Source organism: Pongo abelii, chromosome 17 (assembly GCF_028885655.2).
Source record: "Pongo abelii isolate AG06213 chromosome 17, NHGRI_mPonAbe1-v2.0_pri, whole genome shotgun sequence".
Lineage (NCBI taxonomy): Eukaryota > Metazoa > Chordata > Mammalia > Primates > Hominidae > Pongo > Pongo abelii.
The window spans coordinates 21,959,161-21,983,929 of NC_072002.2; the positions used below are offsets into that span (position 1 = coordinate 21,959,161).

Genomic DNA, 24,769 nt, shown 5'->3' on the forward strand with positions numbered 1-24,769 from the left:
TCATTATTTTATGTGATTAAGGACACTTTTCTACCCCGAGTATTGTAATCCTCTCGGCCGGCTCTGTCCAAAAGAACTGTCTTCGATGATAGAAACGTTCTACATATGTACTTTGTCACATAGCAGCCACTAGCCATACGTGGTTATGGCACACCTGAAATGTGGCTGGTGCCACTGAGGAATTAAGTTAATATTTAAAATTTAAATCCCAATACTGGACAGCACGGCTAAACCTTTCCTAACCCTTCACGTTTATTATGAAGATTATATAGTAGGATATTACAAGCACTAAAAAAGAACTATCTTAAATCTGAAGCAAGATGATTTCCCTAACTACTAGCACGTTTGTTTGGTAAAAGAGGACGTGCTATTTTTTACAGTTAAATCTAATTCGTAAGTTGTAGAACGTTTTCTTAACGAGGTATCCCTCTCCCAAATTCCGGGAGAGGCGGGCTGCCTTTCCTTTTGCTACAGCGGTTTATTTGGCATAAAATCTGCAGGCTTACAGGAGCTGACACCAGGGCAGAAAAGAATGAGGAATTTGTTTCCAAGTTGGTCACAGGCCGCTAAACTGACCTAGATGATGTTTAAAATAATATTCAAATACAGCACTTTAAAAAAATATGAAGGCTGAGAAGAAAACGAGAAATGGGACGCAAGAAGGAAGGCGGAGCGTGCCGGCGACTTCTCAGGGGACTTCCGCAGGGGGTCCCATTCCAGTAACGCCGCGCTACCCACACCACCGCCTCTCTCTTGTTGGAAGACGCAAGCCCAAGGGGCGGCTCACCTCGTGCCGCGCGCCAGGACCACGGCCGCCGGGTGGTCCCCCGGCCCCGCCCCCTCCCACCTGGGCGCCCCGAGCCCCGCCCCCCGAGCGCCCTGCCCCGCCCCGCCGCCGACTCCGCGCCGCGCTCGGGCGCTGAGTCTGCGCGCTGACGTCCGACGCTCCAGGTACTTTCCCCACGGCCGACCGGGCTTGGCGTGGGGGCGGGGCGCGGCGCGCAGGGCGCATGCGCTGCAGCGCCAGCGCTCTCCCCGGATCGTGCGGGGCCTGAGCCTCTCCGCCGGCGCAGGCTCTGCTCGCGCCAGCTCGCTCCCGCAGCCATGCCCACCACCATCGAGCGGGAGTTCGAAGAGTTGGATACTCAGCGTCGCTGGCAGCCTCTGTACTTGGTGAGTCGCGGACCCACGCGGCAGTCGCCGACCTCCTCCGAGACCCGGACTCGTGCCCTCCCCGCAGGCTTCCTCCCGCCTCCCCCGCCTCTAGCCTCTCGTCTCTCGTCTCTCGCTCGGGGCGGAAGTGGCGGCGCGGGCCGCGTCAGGGGCGCGCCTGCGCTGACCGCTCTCTTGCTCCTTTTGGTTTAAAAAAAAAAAAAAAAAAAGGCATACTTGAGCTGAGCAGCTCATGGCTAGCGCAAGCGCAGTTAGTTCTGGAGGGCGGTGCCACAGCGGCTCCTTGGGGAGCGCGTGGATGTGCCACCAGCGTTGCGCGGCGGGGGTCCGGGGGGTCCTTGGAAAAGCCGTGGGGGCGCTCGGGCCGCCAGTGTAGGGGCGCTGGGCCGCGCGTCCCCGGGCCGCAGCTTCGCCGTAGCTCCCACGCTGCTGTGCTTGGTTCTTGCTCGCGGACAGCTCTTTCTCTGGCTGGGTGTTTTGTGGCCAGGCGGGCAGCTGGCTTCCCAGGGAGCGATGAGGGCGGGGGCGGGCGAGCGGGGCCGCGGCGCCTGGGTCCAGCTGGCGCCCGCGCAGGACCTGTCCGAGCAGGCCGCCCTGGGCGCCGGGCCGGTCGCCGCAGCCCGCTGCGAGGCGAAGCTCGCTCTCCTGGCGGAGCCGCGGTGGTTGGGGGTGGCTCGTGGCCTCTGGCGAGGGCAGCTCTCCCGAGACCCTCCGTCTTCATTTTCCCCCGTGGCCCAGGAGCGCCCAGCGTGGGTTCGTCCCCCACAGAACCTTCCCGGAACGAAAGAGGCTTTGCCTGTGTTCGTCCAGTGATAGCGTGTCATTCTCTTTATACTTTTCCTTACTGAGGTATACTTTCCCTACAGTGAAACGCAGATCTCATGTGTGCTCCCAAACGGGTGTCACAGATGAATCCCCCCTTGCAAGCCCCCTCAAATCAAAGTAGCGTTTCCTTGCCCTGAGAAAGTGCCCTCATCCCCTCCCCGGGGGCACCGTGTTCCGACGCCTATCGCCCTAATCGTGCCTGTTCAGCTCACGTAGATGCAATATGTAGTATAAACACCAGTGATTGGCTTTTTTTTATGTCAACTAGACTACCTTTTAATTCAAACAAAACTTTATCTCTTTTAAAATGATGTAACTGCTTTCCCCTTCGTTTAATCCTTGCCGTATTATTCCCAAGATTGAATTTGGTGACGGTTAAGTTAATGCTGCTTCTGATGTTTGGTTCTCTCTGTGTAAAGTAAAAGAAAAGACGGGCTTTCCTGTAAATGTAGATGATCCTGGGTTTTTCCCCTTTCCATTTAATTAGATGACAGTGAAAAATGTGTTCAGAAAGTAACGTTTTCTTCTTGAACACATTAGTGGGAAGTATAAATATCCTGATTCCCATGATACAGAGTATGTTAGAATAGGGCTGTAAGTTTTAAAGAATGCTGGTAAGGACTCTTCCAATTATAGACAATCTGAAACGCAAATTCTGGTAGGAATCTTCATGTGAGAGAGCCTGCCAGCTGCATCTTCTCCAGTTACATTTGTTTTAGCAGAGGCTGCTGTCTCTCCAAGGGATAGGTTATATATCGAAATAGATTTGAAAAGAGAAAAGTGAATATAACTTAATTCAGCTTAACATTTTGGTTTAAGAAATTTGATTTTCTTTGGTATCATTAATATCCTTGAAAATTCAATGAGAATTGTGATTCCTCTTTCCAGAAAAATGAACTTACTTGCTTCCACTGGAGATTTCACATCCATTTTCAAAAAGATAAGGAAATTCTTCTATAGATTATTACCGAGGAATCCTGTAGTTTACTTGGTCAATGCTCATATTATTTTTTCCTAGTTGAAAACAAGACCATTAGTTTGGTCAGTAGAAACCATGCCATGCACACTGGTGTTACAGTAAAAGTAGGTCACAAACCAAGAAAGTTAGTAATGGAAAGCAAGTCAGGAAGTTTGGACTATGTGTTTTCCTGTGGCCTTAGAACATCCATTCACCCATTCCACAAATATGCCCGGACCCCCAGTGGAGTTGCAGCTTTTACTCCTGGCCTTGGGGATTCAGCAGAGAGTGCTCCTGGCAAGGTTCCTGCCCTCGAAGTGCTCACTCTAGGGCTTATTCTTTTGGGGCCTCATTGTAGTCCCATATTTTCATTCATTCGTTCACAATATGCTTGTTATGTGCTAGTGTTAGACACTGAGGATTTTTGTTAAAAGACAAGAGTCCCAGTTTTTAAGGATGCAGCCCTGTAAATAGGTAAGCTGATGAAAACGTTAAAGTGATACATGTAAAGCTAGCTTGAAGCACAGGGTCTTGTGGAGTTGAGTACCTAGGAGTCCTGTATTTCCCAAAAAGGGGTGCACATGGGAGTTCCGGTGAAGCTTCTCAGGGGAGGGAGGACCTCACCTAAGTCTTGAAAAACATTGGCCAGGGGAAGAGGACAAGGGAGGTGAAGAGAATTACTGTTCCAGCAAGGAGGGAGTGCACAAAGGCACTGAGGGAATGCTGAGAGAACCACCCACAGTTTAGCATGGAGACTGGTGTGAAGTTGAGATGCTGGAGAATAAGGCAGAGCCTAGATCAGACTAAGAAATTTGAGCTGTTTAATAGGAACTCACTGTGGAATTGTAAGTCTGGAAATACCATGATCATATTTGCTTCTTTTTTTTTTGCACTCTAGGCTGGAGTGCAGTGGTGCGATGTCAGCTTACTGCAACCTCTGCCTCCCGGGTTCAAGTGATTCACTTGCCTCAGCCTTCTGCGTAGTTGAGATTACAGGCACACACCACCATGCCCGGTTGATTTTTTTGTACTTTAAGTAGAGACAGGGTTTCGCCATGTTGGCCAGGCTGGTCTCGAACTCCTGACCTCAGGTGATCCGCCTGCCTCGGCCTCTCAAAGTGCTGGGATTACAGGCATGAGCCACTGCTCCTGGCTGATCATATTTACTTGTTAGCAAGATCATCTGACTGCTAGCAGACTGGTTGGGGAAAGTGTAGGCACGCAGCACAGGGCAGTAGTCGGTTGGAGTAAACCTGAAGACAAATGATGAGCTTCTGTTAGGCAGTGGCAGGAGGGATGGAGGGGAGATAGAGATTTGAAATGAAATGGTAAAGGGGTATACGTTATGTTCAAGTTTGGTTTTGAAACTTTAATTCCATTTGAGGTACCTGCGAGACACTGAAATGAAGCTAGTTGAATGTATAAATTTGCAGTTCGGGAGAGAGGGTCTGAGTAAATGTGATTTTGGAAATCATGAACACATGGGTGATATTTGAGGTCTTAGACATTGATGAGATCATCTAGGGAAGATACAGAGCGTTTGGAAATATCAAAGGCCAAGGACAGAATCTTGACAGACAGCATTTAAAAGGATGGGTAGAGAAAGAGGAACTTGCAAAAAAGACTGGCGAGGAACAACCACAGAAGTGGGGAGGAAAGCAGTGGAGGGAGTTGAGGGTGAGCAGGGCCATCTGACAGGTAAGGGCAAGCCTGAGAGGGCCATGACATTGAGCAGCTAGATTAACAGATACCTTAAAGGGAGTCGTATCAGTGGACTACACAAGACAGATACCTGGAGTTCAGGAGAGAAGGTAGGAAGAAATGCAGACTACCAAGTGTACACTGCTCTTTTTAGAAGCCCAACTTGAAGAAGTGGGGAGAGGTAGCTAAAATGAAGCAAGATTGTGTGACTTCTCACTTAAACCCTTGAACGGCTTCCCGTTGCTCACAATGTAAATTCAGCCCCTCCTCTGGCTCACAAGACCTCATGGCCTGCGTCTCTTGCTTGATTTCCCCTATTACTTTCCTCCCTCTTTTCCACTGTTGTATTGTTGGAAGTGTGTGTGTCCATTCTTCCCTTAGGGCGTTTGTAAATGTTGTTCTCTTTGCCTTGGCACAATTTTCCCCCCTTCTCTTTCCTTTCTTGCTTAAACTGCCTCCTACTCATCCCTGAAGTCTCACTTCCTTGGCAGGCCTTCTTGACCTGCCCATGCTGGGTATCAGCCCCTGTTGCGTACTTCTCTAGCATCCCAAGACTTCCCCTTTCATAGCGGGAATTGGATGTCATACAGCAGCAAATGATTTCGGGAACACAATTTGCATTAAGCAAACCACTATCTTGAAAGTAACACGGCTTGAGTAGGAAAAAAGTGTTTAAGGTGGCTTTCTGCTTTGTTTAGCACAACAGTGGGTGATGTTTCTGATAATGTTTTTGAAGAGTTGTGTTTTTTTTGGTAATGCTAATGGAGCTGGGAAAAGAAAGGCTTTGCTCTTGAGCAAAAACTGAATACAACTAAAAGCTGGACTTGCTTAGTGGTAGGAGAACTTGATACCTTGTTGAAATTCTTGCAGGAAAAATAAATTTAGTATTTTGAGTCTGGAACTCTGGTCCCTTATTCCTTTTTGCTCCTTTTGAACAGTGTCTTTTATTTCATGAGTTTGATAATAGGAGGTTTCTTAGAAATGAATTATTGGGTTGGAGCAGAACAGACTCTGTTAATCTGAGTTTATATTTTTTACTACCTCTTCAGAGTTTCATGAAGGCACTGCCAGTGCTTTGCACAGTACCAGGTGCTTAGTAAGCACTTGAAAATATGTGCTGAATGAATGACTTTTTACGAGGAAAGGGCAACTTGATATATTTATGTGATTGCAGGGATGAACCTAAAGAGAGGTGGAGGTTGAAATAGAAGGGATGATTGTTGGAGCCAGAAATCTTGGAAAGCAAGAGTCAATGAGACCAAGAGTACACAGGTGGAAGAATTGATCGTGAAAGAGTGCTGGCCAGGCGGTGGCTCATCCCTGTAATCCCAGCGCTTTGGGAGGCTGAGGGGGGAGGATCACTTGAGGTCAGGAGGTTAGGGCTGCAGTGAGCCATAATTGTTCCACTGCACTACAGACTAGGTGACAGAGTGAGATCCTGTCTCTAAAACAAGAACAGCAAAACAAAGGGTGCAGTTGGAAAAGTTTAATTTGGTCTGATTGTGTGAGGTTAATTCTGACTTTTTGAGTAATGTTCATGATCCCTTTTTGGCTGTCTTCATCAGACTGAGCTTTGAGAAAGACAGAGAGAAGGAATGGAGTCTGTGTGCCTACTGAGGAAAAGAGTAAAACTGGGGAATCGCAAAAGCCGTGTTATGGGATGTTTCTAAGAAGTGATGGCTCAGAAGGAATTTGGCTTATTTATTTTTAAATTCCTTTCTTTTTTAAAGAGTTCTCACTCTGTTGCCCAGTCTGGAGTGCAAGTGCAGTGGTGCGATCATAGCTCACTGCAACCTTAAACTCCTGGGCTCAGGTGAGCCTCTCACCTCAGCCTCTTGGAATTTGGTTGATTAATTAGGGTTTATAAACAATGGAACTCCTGACTGACTTCATTTTTCTTTTTTTGAAACCAAGTTTTGCTCTGTCCCCCAGGCTGGAGTGCAGTAGTGCGATCTCAGCTCACTGCAACCTCCGCCCCCCCCTCCCCCCCCCGGGTTCAAGCAATTCTCCTGCCTCAGCCTCCCTAGTAGCTGGGATTACAGGCGCCCACCAGCATGCCCAGCTAATTTTTGTATTTTTAGTGGAGACGGGGTTTCACCATGTTTGTCAGGCTGGTTTTGAACTCCTGACCTCAGGTGATCCACCTGCCTCGGCCTCCCAAAGTGCTGGGATTACAGGTGTGAGCCACCATGCCCAGCCACATTTTTCTTTTTCTTTCTTTTCTTTTTGAGACTGGGTCTCACTTTGGGTCACCCAGTGTGGAGTGCAGTGGCGTGATCTCAGCTCACTGCAGTCTCGACCTCTTGGGCTTTAGACATCCTCCTGCCTCAGTCCCCCACATACCTGGGCCTGGCTAATGTTTTTGTATTTTTTGTAGAGACAGGATTTAACCATCTTTCCAGGCTGGTCTTCAACTCCTGAGTTCAAGCAGTCCGTCCACCTCAGCCTTCCAAAGGCTTAGGATTACAAGCATGAGCCACTGCGCCTGGCCATTTTTCTTTTTCTTTTTTTGAGACAGTCTTGCTCTGTTGCCCAGGCTGGAGTGCAGTGGCGTCATCTTGGCTTGCTGCAAGCTCCGCCTCCCGGGTTCACGCCATTGTCCTGTCTCAGCCTCCCAAGTAGCTGGGACTACAGGCCCCCGCCACCACGCCAGGCTAATTTTTTGTATTTTTAGTAGAGACAGGGTTTCACCGTGTTAGCCAGGATGGTCTCGTTCTCCTGACTTTGTGATTCACCCACCTCGGCCTCCCAAAGTGCTGGGATTATAGGCATGAACTGCTGCGCCTGGCCGCCATTTTTCTTTATTAGAAATTTGTAGTTCAAATATTGTTAGAGAACAATTTTTACCATTTGTGAGTCAGCTAATTTTTAGAAGTCAGGTATCAAGTGCACAGTGTTCTTCTCACACTTACAGTGGGGCAGCCAGTTAGGCAGGTGAATCAAAGCTGTCTTATTCTAAAACACTTCCCTTGCCTACTAGTTACACATTCTCCTGCCTGCTGTCTAATCTCAGTGCTTTTACATGGTTGCACAAACTCTGAATTCCCTTGAAGATTTGGCCGCTCTCTCACACCTTGGAGTCTTCATGTGTTGGATATACTCCATGCCTACCATATCTGTTTGGGAAACATCTTCAAGACTAGACTCTAGTCTCCTTGGGCAAAGTTAAATGCTCCTCCTTCTCTCATTTCTTAGTTCTCTATATTCTTTTATTAGAATATGAACCACATTGTTTTGTAACTATTTGTCTGTTCTGTGTAGCTCCTTGAGGGTGGTCTTTTTTTTCTTCGTTTTCCCACCACCTACCTATGGGACATGTTAGATGCTCAGTAAATATTCAGTAAACACAGGAAAACTGTTCCCTTTTAAAATGTCAGCACCTTAGTTTACTCCAAACCCCTCATTTATGGCTGAGGAAACACTGGGCCAATACAGTGTTATGACTTACCTGATGTTACAATATCTGCTAGTGTCATAACTGGGATTCATATCCAGTCCTTCTGATTCTCGTTTCAGCACTGCCCTAATTTACCCACATGACTACCTATAGTGCTTTCTTCTTATGATCTATTTGAGATCAGTGGCACAGAGGGAATCATCTTAATTTTGGTGGCTAGGAGGGAGTGGATGTGTTATAATAGGTAGGGTCATTTTGGGACTTGAGGCCTTTAAAACAGTGTCTGGGATCCAGGGATCAGACTTGAAAGGTATTTGCAAATCTCCTGAAACTGCTAAATTTATGTACGTGTGTTACCAGGTATTTCGTTTCTAGATGATTCCGTAGCTTTTGTCAGTTTCTTAGTGGATTGTTCTGTGATCCCTCAAAAGGTAAAGACCACTGCTTGAAGGGAAAGCAGCCTTGGGATGGGTGCCCCAATGGGGAATGTATACCTAGAAATCATATTGTTTTGCCTTTGACATGTGTTTATATTACTGATATCTATAATTACGGAAATCCAGATAGTTGCATTTGTCTCCTAGCTTTTCTAGTTGCCTCTTTTTTGATTTCTTGATTATAACCAGAATCTTCTTTTTTTCTTGAGAAGGGGTCTCATTCTGTCACCCAGGCTGGAGTGCAGTGGCACAGTCATAGGTCACTGCAGACTCCAACTCCTGGCTCGAATGATCCTTTGGCCTCAGCCTCCCGAGAAGCTGGGACTACAGGCACACACCACCATGCCTGACAAATTATTTCTTCTTCTTTTTTCTTCTTTCTTCTTTCTTCTTCTTTCTTCTTTCTTCTTCTTTCTTCTTTCTTCTTTCTTCTTCTTCCTTGTTGTTGTTGTTGTTGTTCTCGTTGGCCAGGCTGGTCTGGTCTTGAACTCCCGGCCTCAAGTAATCTGCTCACCTTGGCTTCCCGAAGTGGCGAGATTACAGGCATGAGCCACCATGCCCAGCCCTTAACCAGAATTTTGTTTTGTTTTGTTTTTTGAGACAGGGTCTCACTCTGTCACCCAGACTGGAGTGCAGTGATGAGATCACGGCTCACTGCACGGATGCATGCCACCACGCCTGGCTGATTTTTTGTGTTTTGTAGAGACGGGTTCTCACCATGTTGTCCAGACTGGTCTTGAACTCCTGGGCTAAAGCGATCTTCCCGCCTCACCCTCCCATAATGCTGGGGAACCACAGTGCTTGGCCAACCAGAATCTTAAAAGCCCTTTTTACTTTTCCAGATTGTTACTCTGCAGAGAATTTCTGATTCCCAGTTGGAGAACTGTTACAGCTCTCTCAGTCCCCTGCTGTTCTTTTAGCTGCCTTGTCTTTGTCATCTTACCTGTTCACTCTCTTCTCCCCTTCTTACCTTTGGTCCTCAAATAGTCCGGATAAACCAGAGAGATGGACAGATGAGGTCTGGGTACGCAAAATTAAAATTAACATAGTGTGCTCTTCACTTTCTCAAATAAACGTTACGTATGATTTGTTTCCCTTGGAAATCCTCATCTAGATTCTCTACTCTCTATTCCTTAACTTAATGCCCCATTAAGGTAGTTTTTTCTTAATGGAAAGCTGTTGAGAGTCAGAGGATATTTAAACCGACTAATAAACTGGAACTTTTAATAATACCACCCTTACTTTGGATAAGAGTGATTAGCCATATACTAAATTCTAAATCAGTTTAGCATGTAAAATTTAAGACATAGCAGCTGATAACTGAGGAAGAGATACAGTTCCACAGGCTAACTTTAAAGAATATAAGCTCTCACTCTCCTGAGTAGAAGAAAACTAAACTTTTCTGTTATATGCCTTTTTTTTTTTTTTTTGAGACGGAGTCTTACTCTGTCACCCAGGCTGGAGTGCAGTGGCACGATCTTCGCTCACTGCAACCTCCACTTCCCTGGTTCAAGTGATTCTCCTGCCTCAGCTTCCCAGGTAGCTGGGACTACAGGCATGCGCCACCACACCTGACTAATTTTTGTATTTTTAGTAGAGATGGGGTTTCGCTGTGTTGGCTGGGCCAGTCTTGAACTCCTGACCTCAGGTGATCCACCCACCTTGGCCTCCCAAATTGCTGGGATTACAGGCGTGAGCCACCGCGTCTAGCCTGTTACATTCTTAATTGGAATAGCATTGCCCTGCAGTGTCATTATCTGAAATAGCTTTTAAAAATGAACGTAATGCCATTTTAAATGTATTTAAATGTAGTGCCGATTTAATGTTCTATATATGGTACAGTACTACTAATGGTTCAAGAAGTTGTTTTGACTTAACAGTGAAATCCTTGCTTTTAAAGATCATAGATGCCTTTAGACACCTTTAAGATGAAACATGTTTATGAGAGGAAATGTCCGCACAAATACAATCCCCCCCAAACTCAGCGTGTGGTTTTAGTAGGTTCATAGGCCCACCTGGTGATCCCTAGGATAAGAAATTGTGGTCAAGAAACTGATTTCAGGGGCTAGGCTGGTGGCTCACACCTGTAATCCCAGCACTGTTTGTCTCAAAGAAAGAAACTGGCTCAAGGTTGGATACTTTTCAAAGGAAAGGAATGGAGGAAGGGAATGCAATGAATAACTTTTCAAATCCAGTACGTCTGATTTAATATGCGGTTTGCTCTGCCAGTTTCATTTGGTTCATGTCACTGATCATTTATACCCTTTTTTCAAACTGCTTTCATTCCCCTAAGGAAAATCTTATACTGAATTATTTTATTTCTTCTTTCACTATATTTGAACAGTTTTATACTTTGAAAGCTATCAATTTCTCATTACAGTTTACTTTATAGTACTTCTAGGAATTCTTCCTGTGGTTTGAGGTAAGGCTACAGGATTCCTAGAGTTTGTACCCCTCTAGTCCCAGTAAAGGACCTGGTACATCAGGGTAGCCCTAGAAAGTTGGAGTAACTTCGTAACAGTGGGAACTGCTTCTGTTCTATGTTTTTTGTGGGTTTTTTATTTGTTTTTTTTGTTTGTTTGTTTTTGTTTTTTTTTTGAGACAGAGTCTTGCTCTGTGGCCCAGGCTGGAATGCTACGGCGCGATCTCGGCTTACTGCAACCTCTGCATGCTGAGTTCAAGCGATTCTCCTGCCTCAGCCTCCTCAGTAGCTGGGATTACAGGCGTGCACCACCACGCCCAGCTAATTGTTGTATTTTTAGTAGAGACGGGGTTTCCCCATGTTGGCCAGGCTGGTCTTGAACTCCTGACTTCAAGTGATCCGCCCACCTCCCTCTCAAAGAGCTGGGATTATAGATGTGAGCCAACATGCCTGGCCTGCCTCATTCTTTACACTGCAGTAAAGTCCCGGTTGGGCAATAATCTAAACATAAAAGAAATGAAACCATAAAATTATATAAGAAAACAATGGAGAAAATTTTTTGTAATCAACAGAGTGAAAAAGGATTTTTTAATGCCATGTCACAGAAACCTAGAGAAAAAAGGTTTAAGTTTGATTTCATAAAAATTTAATTTTTTGACATGAAAAAATACCATAAGTCAAAAGATAACAAAAATGTTTAAATATTTTCAATATATGACAAAAACTGAACTTTCTTAATATGTAACGAACTCCTACATATCAAAAAGAGAACGGAAATACAAATGGCTTTTAAAAACAAGAAAAACTGTTCACCTTCACAATAATAACAATATCAAATTATGACTATAATAATACCATTTTTCACCTATCAGACAAAGATGAAAAAGTTTGTTAATATAATTGTGTAGGTGAAGCTCAGGCACTTTCTTATATTGTTGGTGACAGTATACATTGATATAGCTTCTTTGAAAGGTTATTCATAGCAGCATTATTTATAATAGCTAAAACCTAGAAATAACCTATGTGTCCCATTATAGATGACTGGCTAAGTAATGAATACTATTAAATTGTTAAAAAGAACTCATCATCTATATGGAAGTACTTTTAATATATACTAAGTGAAAAAGCAAAGTGCAAAACAGTATGCTAATATCTGTTTTGTGAGGGTGGGATGGATACTTGGATGGAGGAAGACAGACAGGCAGTCTGGCTTATATATGGATAGAATGTCTCTCGGAAAATATACAAGGCACTGGTTACAGTTATTACCTAAGGGAAAGGATTGAGGGAAAGGAGAATGTGACTTAACTTTTTCGCTATATACCCTTTTGTACGGTGTAATTTTTGCCGTGTCCATGTAATCCATATATACATACGGAGCATATGTATATAAATATACGTAAATATAAGTAAAAAAATATGTATGTGCTGCCAGGCGCGGTGGCTCACGCCTGTAATCCCAGCACTTTGGGAGGCCGAGGTGGGCGGATCATGAGGTCAGGAGATCGAGACCATCTTGGCTAACACAGTGAAACCCCGTCTCTACTAAAAACACAAAAAATTAGCCGGGCGTGGTGGTGGGTGCCTGTAGTCCCAGCTACTCAGAAGGCTGAGGCAGGAGAATGGCGTGAACCTGGGAGGCGGAGCTTGTAGTAAGCCAAGATCGCGCCACTGCACTCCAGCCTGGGCAACAGAGCGAAACTCTGTCTCAAAAAACAAAAAACAAAACAAAAAAGCCTCTCTCTCTCTCTATATATATGCTAAAATTAAGTACTGCATTCCTATCTGTATCTGCTACCTAACTGCAGTATAATCTTGGAAGTCGAGTCTGTTTTCTCATTTGTAACCACCTCTTAGATAACACACATAAAAGCACATAGCACATGCCTGACACACAGTAGGGTTCAGTGACAGTGAGCTATTTTAGTCTCTAAACTCTCTTCCTCAAAGAGAGCTTCTCAAAGAAAAAAAAAATGTAATGAAGAAAAGAACTTACTCCACCAGGGATCTTCTCTCCCCACCCAGTGGCAGGCATATTAAGGGCTATAAGTAAGTGGTTGTTTTACCATCCTAAAGTAATGGTGTTTCAAAGTATGCAAGATTCTTCATACTTCACTGTGTCCTTTTCTGAGCATCTTTGTAGAGAGTGTATGCGCAAACATCTGACTAACAAAGGGAACACTTTTCATCATATAATTTAGGATTCACTTAGAGACTTAAAGTATAAAGAAAGAAACTTAGGTATGTTAGCCCATAAGGAGAAACTCATTATCAATTTGGGATTATCTTAAGGTCCTACCTTATAAAATTAAAATTTAACAGAAGATTATTCTTTTTCAATTTCCTAAGTTCTTATTTGCTACTACATCGTAGCAGTTCAAGGGAGAATATGGTCTAACGATGTAATGTTTTCAGTATGCCATACATAGAACAAAGCTATGTACGAAATACTAAAAATATTATTTGACATTATTTAATAAAATATTATAACTATTTCACCCCGATAATGATGGAAATTAAGTTGCAGTAATATAGATTTTTAAAATAAAAACTTCAAAACCAGGCGCCATGGCTCACTCCTATAATACCAACACTTTGGAAGGCCGAGGCAGGCAGATTGCTTGAGACCAGGAGTTTGAGACCAGTCTAAGCAACATAGCAAATAAAAATAAAAAATTAGCCAGGCGTGGTGGTGTGCCTGCAGTCCCACCTACTTGGGAGGCTGAGGTGGGGGGATCACTTGAGCCCCTGAAGTCAAAGCTGCAGTGAGCCGTGATCACACCACTGCATTCCAGCCTGAGCGACAAGGCAAGACTTTGTCTCAAAAATATAAGTAAAATAAAATTAAAACTTTACTTATTTATTTTTTTGATTCGGCGTCTCTCTGTTGCCCAGGCTGGAGTGTAGTGGTGTGTTCTCGGCTCACCGTAACCTCTGCCTCCCGAGTTCAAGCAATTCTCCTGCCTCAGCCTCCCGAGTAGCTGGTACATGCCACTGCGCCCAGCTGATTTTTGTACTTTTAGTAGAGACGGGGTTTTGCCATGTTGGCAAGGCTGGTCTCAAACTCCTAATCTCAAGTGATCCGCCTGCCTCGGCCCCGCAAAGTGCTGGGATTACAGGCATGAGCCACCGCGCCCAGCCTTAAAACTTTAAAATTCAGAATATGAGCCTTTGTTTTATAGCTTCACTTGTTAAAACAAATCGGGCTGGGTGTGGTGGCTCACGCCTGTAATCCCAGCACTTGGGGAGGCTGAAGCGGGCAGATCACCTGGTCTCAATCTCCCTGACCTCGTGATCCGCCCGCCTCCGCCTCCGAAAGTGCTGGAATTACAAACGTGAGCCATCACGCCTGAAGTTTGAATTTTTTAAAAAGAGTTGTTAGGCATAATTGTGTAAATAGAGGTAAAAATTGACAGCAAGAAAGGCAGTAGAAAACTGACAAATGAAGGTGGTGGCTCACGCCTGTAATCCCAGCACTTTGGGAGGCGGAGGCGGGGGGATCACCTGAGGTCAGGAGTTCAAGACCAGCCTGGCTAACATGGTGAGACCCTGTCTCTACTAAAAATACAAAAATTAGCCAGGCGTGGTGGTGCACACCTGTAATCCCAGCCACTTGGGAGGCTGAGGCAGGAGAATTCGCTTGAACACGGGAGGCGGAGGTTGCAGTGAGCTGAGATGGCGCCACTTCACTCCAGTCTCTCCAGTCAGTCCAGACAGAGTGAGACTCAATCTCAAAAAAAAAAACCAAAAAAAACTATGACAAATAAGTATAATTTCCCAGAACTATTAAGGTCTTGTAATCCCATGCACTGGAAGCTTTTGTTGTTGTTGTTTTCTGATTTATCATTGAAGTGACCAAAGTGCAGTGGTAAGAACAAGCCTTTGTGATTACTTCACACTAGAGAAGGGTCTATCCCACATATTTGAGACTTAAGGAATTGATAGTGAACAGTGTAAGCAGCCACACAGGTGTGGGTTAAGAACTGATGTATGTATTCACTTTCTGTAAAGATGACCAAACATACGTTGTTAGACAAATGAAAAATTCACCCCAAGATCGTTGAGGGCATGCAAAATAGTATGAGGTAGAGGCAGCTGTGATTCAGGTGTCCAAATACAAGAGCAGGTGGAGAAAAGAAAAGAAACTGAGAACAGTAAAGAGTTTTTGAAGTTATAACACACAATTGTTAGAATGTTCAGTACCAACTAGCAGAGTAGATAATGCAGAACACTGAGGTGGCTTGAGAAACATCTCTCAGAACTCAGGAAAAAGGTGTGAGAAATGAGCGTTAGGAGAGAGCACTTCCTCAAGTCTGTGATAGAAGTTCCTGAAAGGGAACAGAGGAGACTGAAGCGAAACTCTATTAAGCGACAAGGAAGACTCAAATGGAGAAGCTAACCCAGTTCCGATGAAGACTTGGCACATATCTATAATGTATTTTTTTTTAAGTCAGCCGAAAGAAAGTTTAAATTTGAGGTACATCTGAAAGAGTAAGCAATACAGAAAAATCTTGACAACATCTGAGGACAAAAAAAAAAGTACTGATATTGTTGAGTGTGAGGCAAAACCTCACTTTCAGTCTTTCTTGAGAAATATTGGCAAAATATGCCCTTGATTCAGGAGTTCCATTTTTATTTCATTTCATTTTATAATTTATTTATTTATTTATTTTTTGAGACAGGGTCTCACTCTGTCACCCAGGCTGGAGTGCAGTGGTACAGTCACTGCTCACTGCAGCCTTGACCTCCTGGGCTCAAGTGATCCTCCCAGCTTTGCCTCCCAAGTAGCTGGGACTGCAGGCACACACCACTATGCTTGGCTTTATTTTTATTTATTATTTGCTTATCTTTGTTTTTATTTTTTGTAGATACGTGGTTTCACCATGTTGCCCAGGCTGGTCTTGAACTCCTGGCCTCAAATGATCCTCCTGCCTTGGCCCAGAGTGTTTTTGGTTTTTTCTGTTTGTTTTTTGGAGACAATCTTGCTCTGTCACCCAGGCTGGAATGCAGTGAGTGGCGCGATGTCGGCTCACTGCAACCACCGCCTCCTGGGTTCAAGCAATTCTCCTGCCTCAGTGTCCTGAGTAGCTGGGATTACAGGTGCCCACCACCACACTTGGCTAATTTTTGTATTTTTAGTAGAGATGGGGTTTTACCATGTTGGACAGGCTGGTCTCGAACTCCTGGCCTCAAGCAATTCACCTGCCTTGGCCTTCCAAAATGCTGGTATTACAGGCGTGAGCCACTGCACCCAGCCTCAGATTTCCTTTATTTAGAGACAGGGTCTCACTCTGTCGCCCAGACTGGAATGCAGTGGCAGAATCTTGGCTCATTGCAGCTTCAACCTCCCTGGGCTCCACCTCAGCCTCTGGAGCAGCTGGGACTACAGGCGCACACCACCATGCCTGGCTAATTTTTTTTTTTTTTTTTTTTTTACCTACGGGGTTTTGCCATGTTGCTCAGACTGGTCTCGAGCTCCTGACCTCAAACGATCCTCCTGCTTCAGCCTCCCAAAATGCTGGGATTACAGACGTGAGCCACTGTACCTGGCCCCGAGACTTCCATTTTTAAAGGGTTACCAAGGAGGGATGGATGTGGTGGCTCATGCCTTTAATCCTGTCACTTCGGGAGGCCAAGGTGGGAGAATCACTTGAGCTCAGGAAATCAACAACGGCATGGGCAACATGGTGATACCTCATCTCTATTTTTTAAAAAAAGAAGTGCCAAGAAGTTGAAGAAAGTATGTATAATAATGTCTAAGGATGTTCATCGTATTGTTTCTAGTAATTGTGAAGTTTTTGAAATTTAATTGCCGATGGAATTAAAATAAATGATAGCATATTCTTTTTTTTTTTTCAGACAGAGTCTCACTCTGTCACCCAGGCTGGAGTGCGGTGGCACGATCTCGGCTCGCTGCAAGCTCCGCCTCCTGGGTTCACGCCATTCTCCTGCCTCAGCCTGTCGAGTAGCTGGGATTACAGGCGCCTGCCACCATGCCCGGCTAATTTTTTCATTTTTGGTAGAGACGGGGTTTCACCGTGTTAGCCAGGATGGTCTGGATCTCCTGACCTCGTGATCCGCCCGCCTTGGCCTCCCACAGTGTTGGGATTACAGCAATGAGCCACCGCGCCCAGCCAATGATAGCATATTCTGTAACGAAAGATTTTGCATTTTGTAGTTGGTATGCTCTGAATGTGTGTCCCTCCAAAAATTCATATATTGGAACCTAAATCCTCAATGCAGTAGTATTATTATCTCTTTGGGAGATGATTAGGTCGTGAGTGCAGAGCCCTCGTGAATGGGATTAAAGAGGCGTGAAGGAGCCTGCTTCCCTCTCTACCATGTAAAGATGCAGCAGGAAGGCGCCATCTTTGAGGCAAAGAGCAAGCCCTCCCCACACACCCAGTGTGTTGCCGGCTTGATCTTGGGCTTCTCAGCCACAGAACTGTGAGAAATGACTTCTGTTGTTTATAAATTACCCAGCCTAAGGTATTAATATTTTGTTACAGTAGTCCAAGTGGACTAAGACAGTAGTCTTTAAAAATAATGATGGGACTGTATTGGCAGGAAAAGATATCTGTATTGTTTTAGGAGATTAAAGCAGGTATATAAATAATATGCTTGCATAGTCCCGTGTTTATTAAAAAAAGAAACATATTGATTCAACCATAAAGTAAAAAATCCAGGAAATGTAGATTATCCCTGAATCTTGTGGTGGTAGACTTGACTAATTTTCCTTTTGGCTCATCAGTAGAGTCCTAAGTTCTAACAGTGAATATATATTAATTTATTAAAAGGTAAAGATACTGTAGAAGATCTCAGATAAAAAAGGTGAGGGGTGAAGGTATCAGAAATTCAGTGGGCTTCCAGGAAAAAAAAGAAAAAAAAAAAGATAAAGATACTCGTTTCTCTCCAAGCAAGTCACACATAAAAACTAAAAGCACTCTGTGGCCACGTAGAGATAAAGAGCTGTATTTGCTTGAACAATCCCCTGAGGCTTAATGTGTGATGAAAAAGTTAAATGATAATTCTTACATTTTTGTTTTAGGAGACAAATGTAATGAGTTTTAGAAATAGTTATGTGAAAATGTAAATATTTTACACTTTAAAAAATAGCAGTTATTTGGAACGTTTACTTTTTTTCTTTTTTTTAGATAGGATCTCACTCTGTCACCCTGACTAGAGTGCAGTGGAGTGATCACAGCTCACTGCAGCCTCAACCTCCCAGGCTCAAGTGATCCTCCCACCCCATCCTCCCAAGTAGCTAGGACTACAGGTGTATACCACCACACTTGGTTAGTTTTTGTATTTTTTGTAGAGGCAGGAGTTTTGCCATGTTGGCCAGGCTGGTCTCGAACTCCTGGGCTCAAGGAATCCTCCCACCTCAGCCTCCCAGAGTGTTGGGATCACAGGTGTGAACCACCACGCCTGGTCACGTAATTCTTATTATTTTCTTGTCCATGCCAGTATGTTACGTTGAAAATAAGTACTTCATTATTATGCGTTTCATTGACTGAACAAAGCATCAATTTCAACTTCTTAATTTTTTTCAATTTTATTGAGATATATTTCTTTTTTTTTTTTTTTTTTTTTTTTGAGACGGAGTCTTGCTGTGTTGCCCAGGCTGGAGTGCAGTGGCACAGTCTCGGCTCATTGCAAGCTCTGCCTCCCGGGTTCATGCCATTCTCTTGCCTCAGCCTCCCAAGTAGCTGGGACTACAGGTGCCTACCACCATGCCTGGCTAATTTTTTGTATTTTTTAGTAGAGACAGAGTTTCACCATGTTAGCCAGGATGGTCTCGATCTCCTGACCTCGTGATCTGCCCGCCTCAGCCTCCCAAAGTGCTGTACTCCCAAAGTACAGGCGTGAGCCACCACGCCCAGCCAAGATATATTTCACATACCATAAAATTCACCTAAAAGGTACAGTTTAGTGGTTTTTAGTATATTCACAGCGTGGAACTAAATCTTAATTTCAGAATATTTTCAAAACCCCAAGGAGAGATTGGGTACATACAGTTATTCCCCATTCTCACCCACATCCCAAACCCTGACAACCACTAATCTACTTTCTGTCTCCAGATTTCCCTGTCCTGGTCTCATACCATGTGTAGTCTTTTGTATCTGTTTTTTTGTTTTGTTTTGTTTTGTTTTGTTTTTGAGACGACTCTCGCTCTGTCGCCTAGGCTGGAGTGCAGTGGTGTGATCCCGGCTCACAGCAAGCTCCGCCTCCTGGGTTCACGCCATTCTCCTGCCTCAGCCTCCCGACTAGCTGGGACTACAGGCACCTGCCACCACGCCCGGCTAATTTTTTGTATTTTTAGTAGAGATGGGGTTTCACCGTGTTAGCCAGGATGGTCTTGATCTCCTGACCTCGTGATCCACCTGCCTCGGCCTCCCAAAGTGCTAGGGTTACAGGCGTGAGCCACCGCGCCCAGCTGGTTTCTTTAACTTAGCATAATGTTTTAAAGTTTCATCTGTGTTGTATGTATCATTACTTTGTTTCTTCTTATAAGTTAGTAAGATTCCGTTATATAGATATATACCATTTTGTTTATCCATTCACGAATTGATGGACAAATTATTGTTTTACTTTTAGCTATTATTAAAAGCGCTACCATGAACATATGTGTCCAAGTTTTTGTTTGAACGTATGTATTTGTTTCTCTTGGGTATGTGCCTTGGAGTAGAATAGCTAGTTTATATGTTAACTCTTTGTTCAGCATTTGTTTTTCTAAAGTGGCTACGTCATTTTAACCTTTAGTTTTTTGTTTTGTTTTGTTTTGTTTTTGGGGGGGGAATGGGGTGGGGCTGGAGTGCAGTGGCATGATCTCGGCTCACTGCAACCTCCGCCTCCTAGGTTCAAGCAATTCTCGTTCGTCAGCCTTCCGAGTAGCTGGGACTACAGGCACATGCCATGACGACCAGCTCACTCTTTTTATTTTAGTAGAGACAGGGTTTCACCATGTTGCCCAGGCTGGTCTCAAACTCCTGAGCTCAGGCAATCTGCCCGCCTCAGCGGGGTTTCACCGTGTTGACCAGGCTGATCTCAAACTCCTGACCTCAGGCAATCCACCCACCTCGGCCTCCCAAAGTGCTAGGATTACAGGCATGAGCCACTGTGCCCGGCCTCTTTTTTTTTTTTTTAATATATATATATAAAGACAGAGTCTTGCTCTGTTGCCCAGGCTGGAGTGCAGTGGCGTGATCACAGCTTACTGCAGCTTTGACCTCCTGAGCTCAAGTGATCCTCCCACTTCTGCCTCCCAAGTAGCTGGGACCACAGACGTGTACCACCATGCCTTGCTAATTTTAAAAATTTTTAATAGAGATGGGGGTCTCTCTGTGTTGCCCAGACTGGTCTCAAGTGATTCTCCCGCCTCAGCCTCCCAAAGTATTGGGATTACAGGCATGACTCACAGTGCCTGGCCTCAGTTTCTTTCAAGACCATCCTATAACACCAAGTTAGTTTGAGGATTCTATGAATGTCTGCTTAAAGATGACCTTCTGAATTCTGTGATTCTCTAGAAAGGCTTGTTGCAATGAAAAACAAAGTATAATGGTGACTTTATGTGAAGTATACCTTTGGAATTTCTTAAGCAGAAGTCCTGATTTAAACAGTATTTAATCAGTAATTAAATACAGAGAGTCCCTGTATTTAAACAGTACCATTTAGGCACAGTTACTGCTTATGAAATGAAGAGTAGCTAGATGAATATAAAAAATCTTACTCTTACATTTCAACCCAGCATTATTTGAGCCCAGCAAAATTATTTCTATAGTAGAATCAGTTTAGTTCCTTATTTTAAGCCATACATATATATCAAGATGTATATATATGTATATATCTCAAAGTAAATTTCAAGAGGGATTAAATGTTGTTATATGAAAATATTAGGAGGTGAAATAATAGGAGAAAGTAAACACATTGAAAGTAGGTATGTTCAGGCCAGGTGCGGTGGCTCACACCTGTAATCCCAGCACTTTGGGAGGCTGAGGCGGGCAGATCACGAGGTCAGGAGATCGAGACCATCCTGGCTAACACGGTGAAACCCCGTCTCTACTAAAAATACAAAAAAAAATTAGCCGGGCATGGTGGCAGGCACTTGTAGTCCCAGCTACTGGGGAGGCTGAGGCAGGAGAATCAATTTAACCCAGGAGGCTGAGGTTGCAGTGAGCCGAGATTGCACCACTGCACCCTAGCCTGGCAACAGAGCAAGACTCTGTCTCAAAGAAAAAAAAAGGAAAGTAGGTATGTTTAGAATTTAAAATCTTTGGGCATGGAGATAAGCTATAAGGCCATTGATTAGAATGGACCATTTCATAATGTTCCAAAAATTAGACTACTTTGGAAAAAGGTGGTATGTGGTCTTAATGTAGGCAATGCACATGTGTGTTTAAATTTCAAATACAGCTAAGGAGCTAAGCAGATTTTTTTTTTTTAACCGAATAGCGTGTATTAATAATAGCCGTTACATTTACTGATTTGTTTTTCCTTTGTTTATGTCATATATTATCTTTCCAAGAGATTGTGAGTTTCTGCTGCTACCAATTTGGTATGAGGGCCTGTTTTTAAAAGAGCTGCATGATATTCAGTTGGATGTACCACGATTTATTCAACCAGTCTTTTCTTTGTCATTAGACATTTAGTTTATTTAAAGCCTTTCAACATTATAAGTAACTGTGAAAGATCTTTGTGCTATGAGTTGCCTACATTTTGGATCATTGCCACTAAGAAAAAAATTAGTGACTCAATTATTCCTTGCTTTTTTTGAGCAAAAATCATATTAAAAATAATTAGATTTAAAATTTTTGGTTAAATTATACTTTAAAGCAAAGATCCTTGCCATTTAGATCTAGTTTTGATTAAAGGTGTGGTTTGGTGTTAAATGAGAACGGTGGTTCTCAACTGTGTGTTGGTGGGGGATATGTTCGTGATGGATTTTGCTGTCGAAGGACATTTGGCAATGCCTGGAGAGATTTTTGGTTGTTACAGATGCAGGGAGGGGTGCCACTGACATCTAATGGGTAGAGGCCAGGGATGCTGCTGCTAAACATCCTGCAATACACAAGACAGTCCCCACTTGCCCCTCCCCCAAAAAATTAGCCAGCCTAAAATGTCAGTAGTGCTGAGGCTGAGAAACCTTGGATTAACTAACAGGTTTCACTGCTGATGGGAAACTTTTTTTTTTTTAACAGGGCCTTACTCTGTTGCCCAGGCTAGAGTGCAGTGGCAGGATCCTAGCTCACTACAGTCTTGAACTCCTGGGTTCAAGCAATCCTCCTGCCTCTGCCGCCCAAGAAGCTGGAACTATACATGCACACCACCATCCCCGGCTAATTAAAAAAAATTTTGGCAGAGCTGTTGTTTCACTGTGTTGCCCAGGCTGGTCTCAAACTCCTACCCTCAAGTGATCCTTCCAGCTGGGCCTCCCAAAGCACCAGGATTGCAGGTGTGAGCCACTGTGCCCAGAGGAAACATTCGGAATCTGGGATAGAAGGGGAAAGTTTTAGCTCCAGAACACAAGTAGAGCTGGCTTTGCCTTATGTGATAGACTTAGTGAATAGCTCAGCTGTCTGCTTTCCTAATGCCATTTAGACAGACACTATATATTTTATTGCTTTTGCAATGTGCTTATAAAATTATTTATTTTTGTGTCTTAGGTATTCCTGAAAATGCCTCATCAGTGTCAGATCTAGTTGTTGAGATTTGGTTTTGCTGTGTATATTAGTTACAGACCTGATTTAGCTACATGGGAAAGAAAATTAATCAATAGCTGATTTAACAAGTAGGAGTTTATGTTTCTCATGTGATGTGAATTCTGGAGAGAGACTTCGGGGCTGCTGCTGTGGCTTGTTGATGTCACCCATGACTCAGTGCTGGTATTTCTGCTTACCTTTCTTAGGAATGCGCATTTTACCTTGTCACAGGATGGCTCCTGCCTGTTCCCACCCCTCACCCCCGACAGCAAAACCTGTGTTCCAGGCAGGCAGCAGTGAGGACAAAGGTACCTGGAGCCAGTCCTCTTTGTCACCGTTTTCCTGCAGCCCAACCCAGTGGTTTCTGCATATTCCCATTGGCCAGACTGTCACAGGACCTTAGAGGCTGGGACAGATAGTTTTCAGCTGGGCTCATTGTGGTCTGAAAACAAAAGCAGATACCTTTAGTAAGAAAGAAAGGATATTGGGGCTGGGCGCATTGGCTCACACCTGTAATTCCAGCACTTTGGGAGGCTGAGGCGGGCAGATCACTTAAGGTCAGGAGTTCGAGACCAGCCTGGCCAACATAGTGAAACTCCGTCCCTACTAGAAATACAAAAATTAGCCAGGCATGGTGGCGCATGCCTGTAATCCCAGCTACTCAAGAGGCTGAGACAGAAGAATCTCTTGAACCCGGGAGGCGGAGGTTGCAGTGTGCTGAGACTGCACTACTGCACTCCAGCCTGGGCAACAGAGTAAGACTCTGCCTCAAAAAAAAAAAAAAGAGAGGATATTGGAATAAACAGCTAATATGCACCTCTGGGAGCTGCTTTTTGAAATATTGGTTCTTCTAAGTTCACTGAGATTTTTTTTATAAAGTAGAACAATATTGGAGATTTGAAAGAATGGACTCAATGCAAGAGATCTTATTAGCTGAGAAAATGTATTTATGTTATGAATGTATTTCTTAACCCCAAGAACTTGGCTGTTGTATTGTGTTTTGCAAATTTTAAATCTCCCTACCACTATACTGGGGGCCTTACCCTCTTTTGTATAGTGCACACAAAGAAGTGTGTTTCTCTGGGCTAAAAATAGAAATCTGCACCTGACAGATGGCCTTAAGTGTGGAAAATGGATGTGTGTGTATCACAGAAGTGGAAGAAGTGGAAGGAGTCCTGCTCTGCCTGTTGTTTTAAGCCTCCCCTCCCTGCAAATCTATATCTTTCCTATACACTAGTAATGGCCAATAGGTTTTTTTGTTGTTGTTGTTTTAATCCCATTTACAGTAGCGACAAAACCTATCAGGTATCTAAGAATAAACCTTTTATCATACATTTATGCTAACCTTTAGCATACCTTTATGAAGAAAACTACAAAATTAATTAAAATATCATGAACTACAATGCAAATGGGGAGAATAAATAGGGGACAACTTGCCTTCCAGATACATTGATTACAAAGCTGTAGTAACTAAAATTTGATACTGTCTCAAGGGCAAGCAAATGCTTCTGTGAAGTAGAATGAGGATCTAGAAACAGACTCCTGCGTGTGCTGAAACTTGGTTTATGATAGAGCAGGTGTTACTGATAAATGCAGAAACCAATAAATGGTATTAAGTCAATTAACTTCCCATTTGGAAGGGATAAAACTAAATTTCTCTTCCACCTTGCAGGCTAATAACAGTGTCTTATATCTTGCAAAAGTACTCTTACCAGTCCATTCACTTCCAGAAAAATGGAGAAGTTTCGTATTAGAAATTTGTGCATCATGTTCCATAAATAAAAACTTCAGATACTTGGCTGACGGTGATGGCTCAAACCTGTAATCCCAGCACTTTGGGAGGCTGAAGCAGGTAGATCCCTTGAGCCCAGGTGTTCGAGACCAGCCTGGGCAAAAAGTGAGACCCTATCTCTATAAAAACAAATAAACAAAATGGCACCTAACTTTTAAAATGCTTTTTCTTACATGTGATAATGTGAACAAAAGCACAATTTAATTTTTGCTATTAAAACATGCTTTTTTTTTTGGTTTCTGTTACATTTCTGTATTTACTTGAATTCTTAGAACACTGTTTCCTGGGAGATCAAACCTGGCCATTCTGGATACATCAGTAGTGAGAGCTTAGTGCGGACATAGCCTTACAGAATGTCTTCCACG

The 24,769-nt window shown here is 43.8% G+C and overlaps 1 protein-coding gene across 8 annotated transcripts in view; it reads left to right on the forward strand.

Annotated features, from left to right (window-relative positions):
• The first annotated feature begins 482 nt into the window (after positions 1 to 482).
• PTPN2 (protein tyrosine phosphatase non-receptor type 2) overlaps positions 483 to 24,769 on the forward strand; it is a 99,659-nt gene continuing 75,372 nt past the window's right edge. For 3 of the 8 annotated variants that reach the window (XM_024236029.3, XM_024236027.3, XM_063716823.1), the window contains exon 1: positions 483 to 1,173. In XM_024236029.3, the coding sequence (XP_024091797.2) occupies positions 1,105 to 1,173 (69 nt within the window). In that variant the 5' untranslated portion in view covers positions 483 to 1,104. The remainder of the gene's footprint in view (positions 1,174 to 24,769) is intronic. The other 5 variants (XM_063716824.1, XM_063716822.1, XM_054537622.2 and 2 more) reach the window with 5 other exon arrangements.